General features: G+C 35.2%; 2 protein-coding genes across 6 annotated transcripts; one reads left to right on the forward strand and one right to left on the reverse strand.

The window, feature by feature from the left end:
- The first annotated feature begins 914 nt into the window (after nt 1-914).
- Nucleotides 915-6,292, forward strand: LOC130739933 (protein WVD2-like 7). 5 transcript variants are annotated; one of them, XM_057592407.1, is made up of 10 exons: nt 915-1,059; nt 1,473-1,529; nt 1,761-1,870; nt 2,007-2,681; nt 2,776-3,195; nt 3,329-3,393; nt 4,188-4,284; nt 4,378-4,449; nt 4,717-4,821; nt 5,929-6,292. In XM_057592407.1, exons 3-10 carry the CDS (start codon nt 1,829-1,831, stop codon nt 5,956-5,958), a joined length of 1,506 nt encoding a protein of 501 aa, XP_057448390.1. In that variant the 5' UTR covers nt 915-1,059; nt 1,473-1,529; nt 1,761-1,828; the 3' UTR covers nt 5,959-6,292. The 5 variants fall into 5 exon arrangements, with proteins under 5 accessions (XP_057448390.1, XP_057448393.1, XP_057448392.1 ...); XM_057592408.1 differs by lacking the exon at nt 915-1,059 and adding an exon at nt 1,138-1,379; XM_057592409.1 differs by lacking the exon at nt 1,473-1,529 and having other exon boundaries at nt 919-1,059.
- Nucleotides 6,293-6,724: 432 nt separating this feature from the next.
- Nucleotides 6,725-14,191, reverse strand: LOC130737078 (formin-like protein 8). Its single transcript, XM_057588848.1, has 4 exons — nt 13,856-14,191; nt 9,978-10,061; nt 8,631-9,886; nt 6,725-8,541 (listed from the first exon to the last, which is right to left on the reverse strand). The coding sequence occupies exons 1-4, from the start codon at nt 14,189-14,191 to the stop codon at nt 7,326-7,328; spliced, it is 2,892 nt and encodes a 963-aa protein (XP_057444831.1). The 3' UTR covers nt 6,725-7,325.
- Nucleotides 14,192-17,230: the final 3,039 nt, after the last annotated feature.

Raw genomic sequence — 17,230 nt, forward strand, 5'->3', positions numbered from 1 at the left:
TTTAGCTGGACATGTATGTTGTGGGGGTGAGGTGATTGAGTAGCTTAAGAGCATAGGATGAGGGATGGGCAAGGCAAGCTAAAGGATCAAGTCAGAATAAGCCACACAAGAGGATGAGATGATAACTACGTTCTATTCAACTGAAAAAGACTTGTGCATTTTTTGTTGGGTAAAATGTCAAAGTTTTTTTTGTCTTGTTTTTATCTTCAGTATTGAAGTTTACTGATTAGTTGGCCTGATCACTTGCTAGAGCAAACATGTTTGTATGTGGTGTTGCATTGTTGAATTTTTTGTTCTCTTTCATAATTTATAATTTAAACGTCATTTGACCTATTATTAATGGGTAATGATTGTTTGACACCCTATTTTCTTTCACACTTTTTTTTAGTCAGAAACATTCAAATCATGTTGGGGCTAACTCTCTTAGTGAGGGTTTTTTCCTTTTATAAAATTTGAACCCAAGATCTTACTTAAGAGAAATCAAACATGTACCACTTGAATCAATCGCCCGTTGATTTTCTCTCACACTTTGAGTGATATAGGAAGAGAAAATGCATAAATAGAAAATATGATGTGACAGGAAACAAATATAAAGATAAGAAAATAAAACAAGTGAAATTGGGATGAAAAAGAAAATTGGTTAATAAATCATAAAACTCCATTATTAATCAATCTACTTAGTTGACAAAAAAATAGGACTATAGCAAATTTCATTCTAACAATTGGGCTTGGACTTGGACCCATTTATGAACTGGCACTCTACAACAAAACGCTGTCGTTTGAGGGGTTGGTACTTGGTAGGAGACTAATACGGCATCGTTTTTTGTTGTTATTGAATCATGTGGCACACACTTTTTTTAGTTGATCCAATTCAATAATGGTCCACATGTGGCATCTATATTAAATTTTATAGACTCATCATCACATGCAACCTTTCACACACCGTCGTCGCCACTGTTTACCTTTTCTCCATGTGGGCCATTCTTCCCTTCCCTTCCATTTGATCTGATCTCAAATCTAATCATCACCGCCTAGATTGAACTCTCTTTCTTTCTTTCTGTGAGTGAACAACAACAACCCTTTACTGTTACATGATTAATTGTATGAAAATCTTGATGCATGTTTATGTTTATGAATTATTGAAATTGTTCAACTTTGTTTAGTAGAAAACTGAAACATCCTTAATTTGAGACAACTAATCTTAAAATTGGTGACTTTATGGTCCCTTTTTTCTTTTTTATCCATTCATAATTGATTTATCATGAACTGTTCTTCACTGGTAGTAGTACCACTTATTGCCATTAAAAGCTAAATCATCTTTTTAGGAAGACAATATATACAATATGTGTTGTGTGATCTAGAAACCCTGGAGTGAGTGAGTGAGTGACTTTTTCACTTCATTCTTTCTTTCTTGCTTTTGGGGAATATTGGATTGCTTTGTCTTCATGATTGGTTTTTCTTTTTCATCTTAGGAGTTTCCTCCTCAAGTACCATATAACCAGACAAAGGAGGTTGTTACTGTAGAAAAGGTGAGGGAGGTAGAAATTCATGTAAAGGAAAGAAAGATTATTCTTTTATTCTTCTCTCACTCCACAATGAATCCACACATATGCACATGTCCTTGTTATCCCTTTACTCATCATTTGCTGCAAATTATTTAGACCCTTCTTTTTGTCTTGTTGTGGCCATTCTTCACTCCTGGTCTTTTCACTCAGATCCCCATGAATGATTGAATTTCCCCATTGCTTGTTGTTTTTTAGGTCATGCTATGCTTATCTTGTTGCTCTTTGGGGTGTAGACTGTAGTAGCTGAGTTGTAATTTACTTCTATGGGTGAATTTATTGTAGATACAACAATATTTGGAGATAAGGTAAACAAACCCATTTATGATTTAGATTTATCATACCCTAATTTATGATTGTTAAAATTCTGTGCTTTTTGGTGTTGTTTGTTTTCAATCATGCCAAAGTTTTTGTTTTTTGTTCTTTTCAATGGTGTTTGATCAGATGGGAGAGACTGCTGCTGCTTCAAATTCTGCTTTGCAAGTTTCTGTTTCATTTGGTAGATTTGAGAATGATTCATTGTCTTGGGAGAGATGGTCCTCGTTCTCTCCGAATAAGTACTTGGAAGAGGTTGAGAAGTGTGCCACGCCTGGATCGGTAGCGCAGAAGAAAGCTTACTTCGAAGCGCATTACAAGAAGATTGCTGCACGAAAAGCCGAATTGCTGGCTCAAGAGAAGGAAACGGAGAAGGATTCATTCGGATCAGATGATCAAAATGGTGTAGATCTGAGTGGGAATGCTTGTGGGACCGATGCGGAGTTTGATGTATCGAACGCTCAAGGTTCTACCACTGAAGGGGTTGAGCAAGAAATCAGCTCTGTTGGTGAGGTCAGCAGGAACCTTTTGGATGCTTTGAAGGAGGAGGAAGTTGCAGTTTCTAGAGATTGTTACCAGAGTTCATCAATTGAGGTTGAAGAGAGTGAGGAACAGGAAAGTATATCTCATGGTGCCGAACCAATAGATGAGCCTGAAGAAGTTGTGTGCATAAAACAAGAAGAAAATCTTCATGTTGAAGCTGAAGATGTGAAGGAAATTTCACACGTTGAGTATAAGGAAACAGAAAAGGCCTCAGAAGTTGAAGCAAAAGATGTGAAATTGGATCATCCAAAGGAATCTAAGGTCTGTTTTAATTGGATCATTCATAATATATATTGCAAAAAGGTTGAGTATTTGGTTCCACTGAATTCTAATTCTCACCATTTATTTTGGATAGGTTGCCTCTGTGAATAGGGAAAGCAATGCAGCCAAGACAAAAAAGAAATCAATGCTACCTAAATCTAAGGCATCACAGATTTCCACGCCCAGAAATTCAAAGCCTGCTTCAACTCCAAGCAAGCCATTGACATCTGCCTCTTCAACTAAAAAGGGAAATTCACCATCTTTATCTAGGAAGCCAATTACTTCCAGTGAGGAAAGCAAAAAAGTTGCTAACAAACCATTGCACAAGTCCCTGAACTTGGAGCCGAGTAATCCTGATCCAGCTCCTCTTCCTACCTTGAGGAAATCTTTCATTATGGAGAGTATGGGGGATAAGGACATAGTCAAACGAGCATTTAAGACATTTAAGACATTCCAGAACAATTACAGCCAGCCAAAATCTTCTGGTGAAGACAGATCTTCGGTAAAAAAGCAGGTAATAGGAAAATCTTAATGGACAAACCCTTATTTACTGCTGATATTTTTTTTTGTACAGTATGAATGGTCATAGTTACCTGTGAAAAATCATATTGGTTTGTAAATGTTTTTTCTATATATTTCCTGGGCAGGTTCCTTCAAGGGGGACTGTGTCAAAGGTTCCAACATCTTCATCTTTACGGAAAGAAAATGGAAGGTAAATATTTTAATCAATACTCATTGTGTGCTTTCATTTGCACAAGTTTAATTTCCTTTTTGTATTTTGCATAGCCTCTCTCTCTCTCTCACTCTATTATGTAGTTCATAGTAGTAATACTTCTGAACAAGACTGTGAATAAGGTAACAAACAGTTATTGTGAGAACTATTGTCCATAGGCACAACCATATAAGAAAACATGTTTTTGTTTATAGTTCTTATTGGAGAGATCCAATGATGGAAACTATAGATGAATAAATGAGGAAGCATAGGATGTTGTTGCTATACAAAGTGATTAGAGTATATTTTTAACTAATGATAGTCTAGCAGAGTATCTTGCGACATCAATTTAATGTCTACTATAATTGAAAATGCCCATTGTTTTGTATAGAAATTTAACTGCCTACTACTTTTGGATTTGATGAAATCTACCTCTTTTGTCATTGTCTTTCTCAAATTTTGACTTTAGGTTGTTCGGTTGTCAAGTGATATCAACTCTCGACTTTGCTCTAATATGTTGTTTAATATTTAACTGTATCTAAATGTGTACATGATTTCTTTTATTGAACCAATTATAGAAGGCTTTTAGATTTGCCAGTTCCAGTCCACAGGCTTTTTCTCCTTTATAGCATAGATGTAAAATGTTGATAATGGAGAACATCTGAGTTAAATCCCTTTCTTTGACAAAACTTCTAAAGGAGTTCTATAAAACAAATCTGATATGCTCATATCTTATGGATGTATGAGGAATTCAATGTTTTGTATAATAATTCTCTTGGAGTATTTTTGAATAGGCCAAATAAGGTTGAGAGTAAGGACACAAGAGGTGGAAACACTGTACAAACTACTTTGAGCCGAAAAAGTGACATTATATCAGGGAAAGGGAAAGAGGTAGGATTGTTTTTCTAGATGTCTGAAAGTACATCTTTTCGTAGGTTTCTACTGATCTGAATTTTATTATTTTTTCTCTTGCTTCTTAATCAGTCTTCAAGAAAATTAGATGTAAGCTCTCATGCAAAAGAGACGCCAAGGACACGTCTCCAATCGAAATTGAAGGTAAAGATACCCTTCCATGTTCTCCAATGTTTCTCAAGAAATGATTGCCATTTCCTATATTTCTATATTCTTGTCCATGCCTTCATTTATGTGTGTGTCTGCACTGCATATATTTATAGTTTAATGTATCAGAGATAATTGTTCAAAAAATAGCCAGGGCAATGATAATTTATAGAATGGCTGATCTGGAGTTATAAAATTGACGTTGCTATTTTAATCCATATCATATCCATAACTGGCATGCCTGAACCCTGTATTCCTCAACAGGAGGAAAAAGAGGCAGACATGAAAAAGCTCAAACATAATTTCAAGGCCACACCCCTACCAGCTTTTTACGGTGGTCAAAAAGTATCAAAAGTTCGTCCAGAAAAGGTATGGTTTATACATCTGATCTGATATCCATCATCCAATAGTAGGGTGAACTTCCCCCACAGTTACCTCTTATCAGCTGACTATTTCTTTATATTTTTGTGTGACAACTGGCTATTTTCCTTTTTGCTTGTTGCTATAAAGCAATCTGAATAACAACACCTATTACTGATTGCATTCTGGAGACACTAGTGAAAATGACTGAAAGTCTAAAACTTGACTTTTAATCAAAGTCAGCTAAAACTTATGTTCCACATGTTATAATTGGTTTCTGGTGATTGTATACAAGTCTGGGAGATCTATGGGACTTGGCTGTCATGTTATGCGGTAAAAAATAGACCTGAAAATGACTGAGTGTAAAACTTGACTTTTAATCCAAGTCAGCTAAAACTTATGTTCCACATGCTATAATTGGTTTCTGGTGATTGTAGACTAGTCAGGGTCTATGGGACTTGTCTGACATGTTTTGGGTAAAAAATAAACCTATTTCTGCCAAATTAGCATATGGGTTGGAGGTTCATACTAGAGATAATGATTGAAGTTCTTGTTTAGAGTCTAACAGCATTACTAGGAGTACACTACAAGATTGTTAGATGTCAATGTGAGCTGATATATCTTGTCTGCCATTAACCTCTAGTATTTTCCATCAAACTAGTTAAATAATGTCGTTGGGTTTCCTAAATTCAACACGATCTAGGCATTGATGGCTGCTGGTTTGTTTTCATTTCAGATAATCATATGACATTCCAGATCATCCTCCATTCTAAGGCCTTGTTCATTATGTTAACACTAAATGATCCCTGAACATGATTTGTATGCTACTTTAGAGAATTTTCACAATAATGTTATGTAGAGCCTTTTATTTCATAAAATTCTGAGAGATTAGAACTCTATAAATATCACTGAAGTTTTATATCAATTATTTATACACATCATTTAAAAAAAATTATTTATACACTAATAAATATATATTCCGAAAAAAATGAAAATAAAAAAAGAAGCTTTGATATAAACAGTAGGTTGCTGATGTCTTGTTCCTACTTCTATATCCAATCATTATATAAAAATTCTGCATTCCATTAACTGTTATTGTCATGTCTACTGATGCAGGTTGATGCTAAGACTGAGAAACCTCGATAGCTCCACAAATAGTGAAGGTAAAGAGAGAGGGGGAAATAAATAGAGGCTAAATAGACTAGTGTATCTTCAGGCGAAATATTAATGGAAGTAATTCAACGCTATGGCATTCTGGTTTAGTAAGCAACAGGGAAGAATCATCTTGTTAAATAGGAGCTGATGAACATTGTGAGGACTAGGAGGAAGGAATAGGCATCATTTATTGATGATAATTTTCTTTCTCACACCCCTCCTAGGCTATATATTAGTTAGAAAATAATTTTGTATAATGTCTGTAATGTAAAGAATGCACACATTTCTTGTAGTTGGTTACAGCAGTTTTCTTGTTCTCTGTCCATTCTATGGGTGATTGATATGGTTTCTAACGTTTGGTTGACCATAAAGCTAACATAAACAGTGTCGGTCTAATCTCACCCATTCCTCATTCAAATGCAATGAAATTATGCTTACATTGGGAAACATAATTGAAGAACTTTCAGAATCAGGGAAACCAAGACTGATTAGTGGGCTACACTACACGATGCAGAAGTTCAGTACTATCAAGCTTGACACCCTTCATGTTCTGCTAAATATTGTTTGGTATACTGCCTATATACGCAACTACTCTTGCAATAGCTACTTTTAAATTTGTACAATTGTACTGAATACTGATAGTTCTATCTGAGTTGTTTAGGTTGCTTCTTCTTCTTCTTCTTTGTCTCCCCCTCTATAGTTAAGCTTATGGGGAGGGGGGGGGACCTGTACAATTGGATAATAGTTTTCTGATATCTGAACAGTAAATAAAATCACTCTCATTAAACTTACAAATTGAATACAATAGGAAGTGAGAATAAAGGGGAAGTTCCAGTTGATGACAAAAGAATCCAACATGTTTATACACAAAACTTGAAAAAAGGTAGAGAAAATAGTTCCCTATGCAAGTGAGGTGTACATTTAGAGGGAGGGGGGATCACAACGACGTGTCTAGCTTCTGAATTTGCCTCATACAAACTGTTCTTATCACTGCAAAAGCATAGCCTGCTTTCACAAAATCAGAACCTCAAATGGATAGCAGAACTAGGTTGTGTCCAGACCACTGTCAACTCTCTTCCAAGACACCCGAATTTGTGAGCTGTCTCATTCAAAGTTTGAAAGAGATGTGTGTTTGTATTTCCATTACATTCATCTAAAGCTACTTTTTCTCCTATCCATTGTGAGATCCAAACACACTTGAGCCAGGACTTTAGGACTTCAGTTCCCTTGTGTAAATTGTCCAATTGAAAAAAATTTGAATGAATTAGGCCAATCCTGGACTTCCTTGATCTGTTATGTTCTAGCAGGTTTGAATGTTTGAAACCTCATAATCCATTTTGCTGGTGCCTCTGTTGATTTTACCCTGAATTTGCCTTGGGTACCTTCCTCTTCTGCATGTTACGAGCAATCTCTATGCAGGCTTGATCAACCATTCCCAGAAAATCCTTGACTATGACAAATAAAGAGAGAGCGTAGTCTGCACTATCTTTTGAAGCTCCTTGGTAATAATGTGTTGTGCACCTGACAAGCTGCATTACTCTTGTTTGCTCTTCTTTTACTAATTTCAATTCCTCCTCAGCATTTTCAAGAAAATTGTTCATTTCTCTAAAAAACTTTCCTCCTTTATCATCTCCAAACTTGGGAACAAGTTGCCGGAAGTCTACTATCCTTGCTGAGAGTGCTGAAATTGAACCAACAAAAGTGTTGTAATCTGTAAGTGCCGCTTTCTTTGCATTGGAAAACTCAGAACTGACCCCTCCTACAATTGGTAATCCTAGTGTTATATATTCCCTTTGTCTTTGTTCATTTGAAGCAACAGAGTTCTGAGACTCTCCACTGCTGTTGCTGCTCCTACTGTTACTACGACTCAAACTGCAGTTGCGGTTAAGAACAGCACGTTTCCCTTCAGTACGGACTACTTCTTCAACCACAAAGTGAAGCAATGTGGTTTTCCCATCAGTGCTCTTGACATCAGAGAGCTTCCTTAGAGAAGCCAAGTTGAAAGCTTGAGCATTACCTCTGTGAGTACCTGCATTCATACGATTTCCGGCCTTAAGCACTGCTTCAAGTAGCTTTAAAAACACTCCTTGTGTTCGAAGCTCCTTACACCCTAGCTCAATGGTCTGTAGTAACTCCTTGATTTCTAGAATCTCAGAGTCATAGTTCAACCTGAATAGCAAGGCGTTTAACCGCTTAAATGCTGAAGGAACAGCTTTGAGGATGTGATACAAGAAAGATTCAGCTGCTGCAAGTCTTGCTGGGTCTCCTTCATATTCAAGTATAAGGGACTGTTCTTCTTCTGTTGGGGCTATTCTAGCAAGCTTTTCAATGGTGTCTGTGTTAAGGCCTTGACCATCAACCAGTGCATCGATAATTTCTTTTTGTGATACTGCCATAGATTTCAAAACTATAGCAGTGTTCTGTGATTTTCTGGGGTCAAGAAGGAAAGCATTTGTTGATCGAGCTGAGGCATCCCTTCTTGGACTCTTTGAGTCATTTCCTTTTAGGGTATCATTACTATTTGATTTGGTGGCAATGTACCCAAAGAGTTCTTCCATAAGATCCTCATCAACCCTGAAATTTTAGAAATCATCAGTGAATGCTAGCTAAAATGGAGAATCAAAGTTTGCAAGCATATAAATTTAGGAAAATCTAAGGATTACCTGAAAGAGCCACGGTCAAGTTTGTTCCACACCATAGAGTGGTCAAGATTAGTATTCACCTTATCCCAATGTAATGCCTTCAGTCTTACTTCACCTGAAGAGTTTCCTTGCTTACTGTTGGTAACTGGTGTTTCCATAGGGATAGGTGGTGGTTTTGAGGATGACTTGAAATTGAAACCACCTGACTTTGGTGGAGGAGGCGGTGGCACTGGACTCTTTCTGGCAGAGATTGGAGGAGGAAGAGGTGGTGGTGCAGGGATTGGTGGAGGAGGAGGTGGTGGTGCTGGATTCTTTCTATCTGGAATTGGTGGAGGAGGAGGAGGTGGTGGTGCTGGACTATTTCTAGTAGAGATTGGTGGAGGAAGAGGTGATGGTGGTGCTAGATTCTTTGTAACTGGAATTGGTGGAGGAGGTGCTACTGCTGGTTCTGGTTCTTGAATCTTTCTATCAGGTATTGTTGGAAGGGAAGGTGGTGGTGCAGGAGCAGGAGTTTTCATCTTAGGAATTGATGTGAAAGAAGCAGCTCCAACTGATGCAAAAACAATGGGAGGAGGAGCTGGAGGTGGAATACTCATAATTGTATATGGCTCTTCTGGAAATATATTCATGTGGGAAGTTGAAGATTTCCCTCTAAGAAGAGGAGTTTCTTTAATAGACTTATACCTTCTCCCTTGATTTCCTTCATGATCATCTTCTTCACTGCTTTTGGGATTAGGCAAGACCTCCTTTTGGAAATTCCTGTCTGTGTTTCTACCTTGAAGCTTTCTCCAATAAATCACATCCAAACCACCCTCATCAACAATCAGTCCCTTGATGTTTCCTTCCATTCTCTCAAACACGTTCACCTGAGGCGGCACATCAACACGCCTATCTGCGGTGGCAGAAGCAGTGCTGCCCATTATCACCTTTCCCCTCCTCCTTGCTCTGATGAAGCAAATCAGTGCTAAAAGGAAAATCAAACCAGAAACAGCTAGAGCTACTGCAATTACTATCCTAATGTTTGATGAAGAACTTGTGGACACCGCTGCCGCCGATCCCAGCCCTGGTGATGGTGATGGTGCTTGTGGCTTTGATATTGGTTCAAGAGGTTGTGTTATGGGGGCTGGTTTCGGAGCTTCAATGGGATAGAAAGTTTCAATGTTCTGAGGAGAACAGGTCTGGCAATGGCAAGTTGGTGTTAGAAAACTGTGTAAAACAATAAGGCTGCTCAGAAAAAGCATCACATTCAAAGCCATGAAAGCAGACCAAAGATTAAACTACTAACATGTTTGGTAATTCATTTATAATTGATTCTAAAGTCAAAATAAATCCTAAGGAGAAGTTTCTATGAGCAGTTGTTTCTAGAACCAGATATGCTGTTGTGCTCTTTCTCTTTTGCTGATCATTGCAAGCTTTGTCCTCCTTTGTGTCTTGTGCTATTTGTTTTGCTGGCTGACAATTTCAATAGAAGTAAGTGGCTAAATAGTGACGACTTTCACTTGAATTTTTCAAATTTCCCATGCAATGACCAACATGACCATGATCCTAGAATTGAGTGAGGATGCAATATAGGGATGATTTAGTACTTTAACACTTAGATTAGGTATGGCATTGAAATTCACTAGTGGACATTCAACTGAAGGCTAGCCATGTCAAACATATTAAAGAAGGTACAGGTTGGAAGTTGTACTAGCATGATCCATTTTCAAATGACATAAAGTGGCACTGCTATCCCAATTTTGACTTAGCTTTTGTCTACAAATATGATTATGATAACCTAGCTGCTCCTCTTAAACTGAAGTTTTTGAAGGATTATAATAAGAATTAAGAAGAATGTGAACCAATTCCATTAGTGAAGAACTTTCAGCTGAAGGATTTCATTGACTTTATGGTCTTGCTAGGGACAACCTAGGATTCTATATTCAGCTAAATGCTAATGAGTTTTTTTCTTTAGTTCAGTTAGATTAATTTCTTTCAATTTCAGTTTGTTTTAATTTTTAGAACTGAAGTGTGATGATGATGTGAGAAATTTAATTTTCTATTCTGCAACTTATAAAATTGTGGGTATTTTATTGTTTGAATTTGACTTCATGATCTATTCTGTATACTCAAACAGCAAAAGACCATGGGGGGGTGACCTTCAGGATTGATTAATTTGGTCAATATCAATCTAATGTTTCGGTATACCTTCCAAAGCCATTCACGCTTGTTAGTTGCATTCCACTTCCAAATGCTTTTGTTTAACACCCCCACTTATATGTTTTCTCTATTTTACTTATCATTTTCTGATGATAAATTAAGTTTAATTTTCACACACAATTTACATGATATTAAATTCTTATTTGAAATCATATAAACTAGTATCTTCCGAGGTGTTTCACCCTTGCTGGTTTTTTGTTACATTTGGAAACCCTTGCTGGTTTTAGTTCCATATGCTTTTTCTTTAACACCCTCACTTTATAATTGTTAACTTTATTTGTCATTAATTTTCTGATAACGGCCTCCCCTCAAAACAAAATCTCATAGTGGTTATAAGGTCTAACATTTGTGAATAGAAATGTAAATAACTAATTATATTAAAATATTTTTGGACTGGTTGGGTGATCTATGCCTCATCGTTGGAGTTCGGGTCGGGTCATGAGTTGTTAGACTCGTATATAAAATTGGGTGACCTAAACAATTATGACGGTTTATGAATCAGCGGGTAAATTTATTTTTTATCACATGGTTCATTGTATGTAGCCTTTTAGGTAGGGATAGCACCTGCACGGGGCAAGGGCGGGAGTGACTTCCCGCTCCCAATGTCTCTTTTATGTCCCTATTCCCGCGGCGGGGTGAACGTTCACCACATCCCCTTCCCCATATCTCTACGGGTCTTCACGGGATCTCGAATATGTCACTAAAATTTTAATTTAAGTATATAAAATGAGATTGTCTAAATGACTCATGTAGGTTACTAACCCACAACTCAATGAACCAATGTGATTTTTTATAAATAAATTAATAAATAAAATATAGAAATTTCAACTCACTTATCTTCAATGTGATTGGACAATAAGTTATTTAAGCCAAACTTTCTCATGTATCATTTAGACAACCTCGTATAAAGTACATAAGTTTATGCAATAAATTCTAAAATCACAAGTGATAATGCAACTACATCAAATTCAATATAAATATACGATAAAGTTCAAATAACATTAAATAAAGTTCATCACATAATATGTAAAGTCTACAAAATAAATAATTTGAAACATGAAGTACAATATTCAACTCATCCAAAAAATGAAGTTTGTATCGTATGTAATTTAATATTTGTACAGGCAGAGAGAGTAATCTCATCTCCGTCCTCACATTTTTATTGGGGGATTTTCGTTTCCATCCTCATTTTAACGGAAGAAAATTCTCCAAGGTCGGAATCTCAAATAAAACTGTCCCTACATGGATCGTCAAGGTAGAAATTAGACATTCTGTGTAGTTTAGACATTGTGTGCAGAAGGTTTAAGTCCATGCGGATTAATGATTTATGTAGAGGGTGAACTGACTATGTTCACTTGAATTGAGAAAGGCTAAGTTTGAAATTCTCTATGGGTTCTAACTTCTAAGCTTGAATTTCCTAGTTTACAACAATCTTACATATGACTGGATCCGAATTCTTCATTTGATATATAGCATACTATAAGGAAACATCAATCGTTATTTTGGGATTCTCGACTAATGTTAGAAGATTTACCATAACCATTTGTTTACAATTAAATCATAAATGATAAACTTTTATCATTTGACTTTAGAATGAAACGGGACACATTGTTTTAAAATGTAATTTTACTCTTGATGATGACCCCAAACCAAACAGGAAATATAGAAAATTAATATAACTTTCCCTCAAGGGCCACGCACAACGATTTTTTTCCGGTTTCTTTAATTATTTTATTTTTCTACAATTTGAGCGGGTTGGTGAAAGTGAGATATAAATTTAAATAATGTGATATTTGTTTAGTATGTATGAGAGAGTAAGGTCGTATAAGATATAATAGCATAAAATCTTAATTAAATTTTAGGGTTAATCCTCTAATTAGTCCCTGTGGTTGTGTGGCAGTCTGAAATTAGTCTCTCCCGTAAAATCTAAGTCCTCGTGTTTGGAAAGTGTGTGGAAATTAGTCCCTCCGGCGAGGACCTGCTACACACACTTTTTCAAACACGAGGACTTAGATTTTACGGGAGGGACTAATTTCAGACGGCCACACAACCACAGGGACCAATTAGAGGATTAACCCTAAATTTTAATATTTACATATCAATTTTTTTAAAATGAACATATCTATTGTCATGAATGACATTTTATAAGATACTGCTGTATAAAATAATACTTTCTACAAGAATATCCTTTACTCAAATTAAATATACAACATTAATATAAATTTGTTATATAATTTTTAGGTTGTTATATGATTTTCGGGGAAAAAAAAATGTGCAGCTGGTGTTTCACAAGTTTAAATATCACACTTGGTTTCCGCTGAAGAAAAAAAAGAAAGCAAAAAAACTTCTCCCTCTATACCTATGTACATAGCTTCCACTTCTTTTTTAGTATTTTTCGAGTCAAAAGACAAATCACATTTTGGATAACTCTTCTTGTAGTATTTTTTACATTTATAATACTCAAACCCATTACTTTATTTAAGAAAAAATAAACATATACTATTTGAATTAATGATTACTTAAACCTTGGAAAAATACTTAGAGAAGATTTAAAATAATGAATATTCAATTTTGGGATGCGACCTAAAAGTTTGGAGAAAATAAAAGAAAGTTCAGCCACTCCGGTAGTCAAAAAATGGGTTTGGTAATTTTACATTGATATTTGATTGAGTTATTGTTCAAATGTTATGGTTTAGTTAAGAATTCAAATGAAGTTGGATTTCTATTCTATAATTGAAAAGCTATTTAGTTTTCTGTATTTGGTCATTGGTAGTGCAAATTGTTCCAAGTTGGTCCATTACCTAATTAATGATCTGAATTTGCCTACTATAATTTCTCACTAAAAGTGTAAGATTGGATACTTTCACCATAAATTGTGTGTGAGATAGACAATGTTATTTATAATAGAAAATCACAGAATATGCTAAGGAATATTCTGATGCATATTACAAAATATAATAAATAATAATAAAAGAATATCTTGTAGGATATTATGGCTATTCATCTCTAACACCTCCCTTCAAGCTTAGTGTTGGATTGAGACCAACTCGAAGCTTGGATCGAAAAAGCTCAAACAACGGACGAGGCAATGCCTTAGTGAAAACATCAGCAAGCTGGAGAGAAGTAGGCACATGGCGAACAGCTAAACGACCGGAAGCAACCAGCTCACGAACGAAATGACAATTTAAGTCAATGTGTTTGGTATGCTTATGAGCAACAAGATTCTGAGCCATAAACAAAGTGCTTTGGTTGTCACTGAGTAGAAGAGGAGTCGCGGATAACCGAACACGAAGCTCATGGAGAAGATTAAGCAACCAAACGAGCTCGGAAGCGGTATTAGCCATAGCTCGATACTCAAATTCACAACTATAGCGAGCAACCATTATAAAAAAAGAAAATCAAAACAAGAACATACATTGTTTTATCTATTTGTGTCTTTTGGTGAAGGTTAGCCTTTCAGTTTTTAAGTCTTTGCCACCAACGGCTTTTACTGCTCCCGCGTGATGTGTGGTCCCATTCTGTTGGTTTTGGCTTCAGCTTTGGGCCTGGCCCTTTTGATATATTGAAACTAAGCACTATTGACAAAAAAAAACATAACAAATAAGAAAGCGCTCTTTCTTATATAAGTCCATTTCTTTCTTTGGGTCGATAACTATAAGCCCATTTCTATACTAAAAATATTAGAAATTCAATTTTTATAACACATGTTTTAGGAAAAAAATATGAATAATGTGAAAAAAAAATTTATTTACCAAAAAAGGGTTAAAAAAATCTTATTTACTAAACTGTTGTGTTTTTGGAGAAAAAGCCACGGACGCTTTGCCACGGTCAACAAACCGTGGCCTAAAGTAGAGAAACGCCACGGTTTTCAAAAGTGTGCCTGAACACTTTCTTCACATTCACATTAAATATCACTTTCTCAAAAAAATTGTATAAATAATTTTCACTTACAAATAGTTTAAATATCACTCAAAAAATTGTATAAATAGTTTAAATATCACATTAAATATTTATGTATGTTCTTTTTAGATATTTATTTTAAAGAACAAAAATAAATATGGGCTTTTTATTTATTTAAATGTTTAAAATATAATAAACTCATGAAATTTAAATATGGGCTCTTTATTTAAATATGAGATATTTATTTAAATATTTATAAAGAAAAAAAATAAATATACAAATTCATGAAATTTTAAAAATATATAACAATTTTAGTGAAAATATTTATTTTAAACATTTAAATAAATGAAAAGCTCATATTTATTTATTTTTCTTTAAAATAAATATCTATAAAAAGATAAATAAATATAATAAACTCATGAAATTATACAAACTATAACAATTCATTTCTCATAAGTGAAAATAATTTCTACGAATTTTTTGGAGCAAGTGAGTTTTAATGTGAATAGGAAGAAGGTATAGGCTACGGTTCTACAACCGTTGCAGGAACCGTGGCGTTTCCCAACTTTAGGCCACAATTTTTTTACGGTTGCCCTGCGGTCGTGGTTTTTTTAAAAACGCACCAGTTTAGTAAATATGATTTTTTTAACCCTTTTTTGGTAAATAATTTTTTTTCCACATTATTCATAAATTTCTTCGTTAACATGGGTTTTTAATAAAATCTAGAAAGGTCAAATCATGGGCTTGTCAAAGGTTTGTTGTAAAGCCTTTCCCTCTAGTTCGTTTATATTTCCAACCCCCCAATTTCATGAGGAAATAGGTCCACTTTGTGATGTTAAACACCCCTTAATTTCACTTTCTCCTAATTTAAAGTAAGCATCGTAGGGAATGTTTGTGGACGGGGACGGATAACCAAAAAGGAAAGTTAGAATTAAAGAGAAACTTCGCCTTCATATAAGATTTGGTGTTTTGTAGGCTTATATATAGACCGGTATGGCTAATTGAGATCACAGACATAGCCCTTCAAGATGGGTTTTGAAGATTCAGGTGATTGGCAAAATGAAAGGTTTATTCTTTCATGCAACCGACCTGATTGCGTGAAGATATACTTGACATTGATACTCAACTTGATTACGCCCCGACTACATTGCTTTCAATTTTTTTTAGAGGAGATAGAGGGAGGAGATAGAGAGAACAATGGACTGATCAACGTGTTAAAGCCAAATTAGAATGATTAGATATTTGTATTTAAAATAATTGTAAAATTGTCATAAGCTTAATAGGTGAAAGAAAATGTTACTTGATTAATGGGATCGTAACAAAATTATGTGAGACTTTATCTTATTATTTAATAGGTTAACAGACTTCTTACGTATAAAAGAGGATAAGTGGATAAGTGGCGGCCATGTTCATTTTTTTTATTTTTAAGAAGAAGATGAGTATTAGCAACATTATTGAAAATAAAATTTATGTTTTTTAAAAATTTTACATGAATTTTAACAAATAAAAAATGAGTGTTAAAATAAGTATGGCTGTGATTTTTATTTTTAAGAGTTAGAGTTTGAATTCTGATTTGGACCATATTTTTAGGGGTAATTTGAATCATACACTTCCCCATATATCTAACATAACCCCACTTGAGATACCCATTAGCCAATAATTGGTGAGTGCCTAGTGCATGTGATGGAATTCCTCATTAAGCAACTTGCTGGCGACTATTCCAGCTTTATCATCTAAAATTAACCCAATTAGGGACATCAAATGCTTTTAGATATGAACAATTCATGATGAACTTTTGTCTGCAATGATAACAACAAATATCATTAGGCCCGGATAGAATCAAACAAAACAGAACTGATTTTACGTATCACGATTTTGCCAAACATGTTCCACATAATTAAACCAAATCTGAGCCATCATAATTTTGGGGACCCTATATTATTACGGGGCCAGCCAGCAGATGCAGTAATATTGATGACTAGCAGAAAATTTGTCTACCTCTTTCTTCTATTATATCCTGCAAATTGGGTTTCATGGACCCCCAATTAAGGCCCCGTTTGGATAAACAACTTAATTAAGCGCTTATGGTCATAAGCGCTTATGACATAAGCGCTTATTCATAAGCTATTTTTTAAAATTTATTGAAATAAATTAAAAATAAGCTGTGTATAAGCATAAGCTGTTTTTCATAAGCTATCCTGAGTAGCTTATGAAAATAAGCTGAAAATAGCTTATGGCAGACCATAAGCTGTTTGCATAAGCTCTCCCAAACACTGGCATAAGAGCTTATGCTGTCAGATAAGCTCAAATAAGCTCTTCCAAACTGGGCCTAAACCACCCATGGTTTACTGGATAGGCCCAGACGATGTGGTGAAATAGATTGATTATAGTATTCTTATAATATGTTCCTCCCTCACCCTGTACTTATTTTAAGATGTAGTGTATCTTTGTTTAAAAGTTGTAAAAGAAATGAATACACATTCCCTCATTCATCTAAGCTTGACTTGACTAGTCAAGTCCTT

The sequence above is a fragment of the Lotus japonicus genome, chromosome 2 (assembly GCF_012489685.1).
Source record: "Lotus japonicus ecotype B-129 chromosome 2, LjGifu_v1.2".
In the NCBI taxonomy this organism is placed as follows: domain Eukaryota; kingdom Viridiplantae; phylum Streptophyta; class Magnoliopsida; order Fabales; family Fabaceae; genus Lotus; species Lotus japonicus.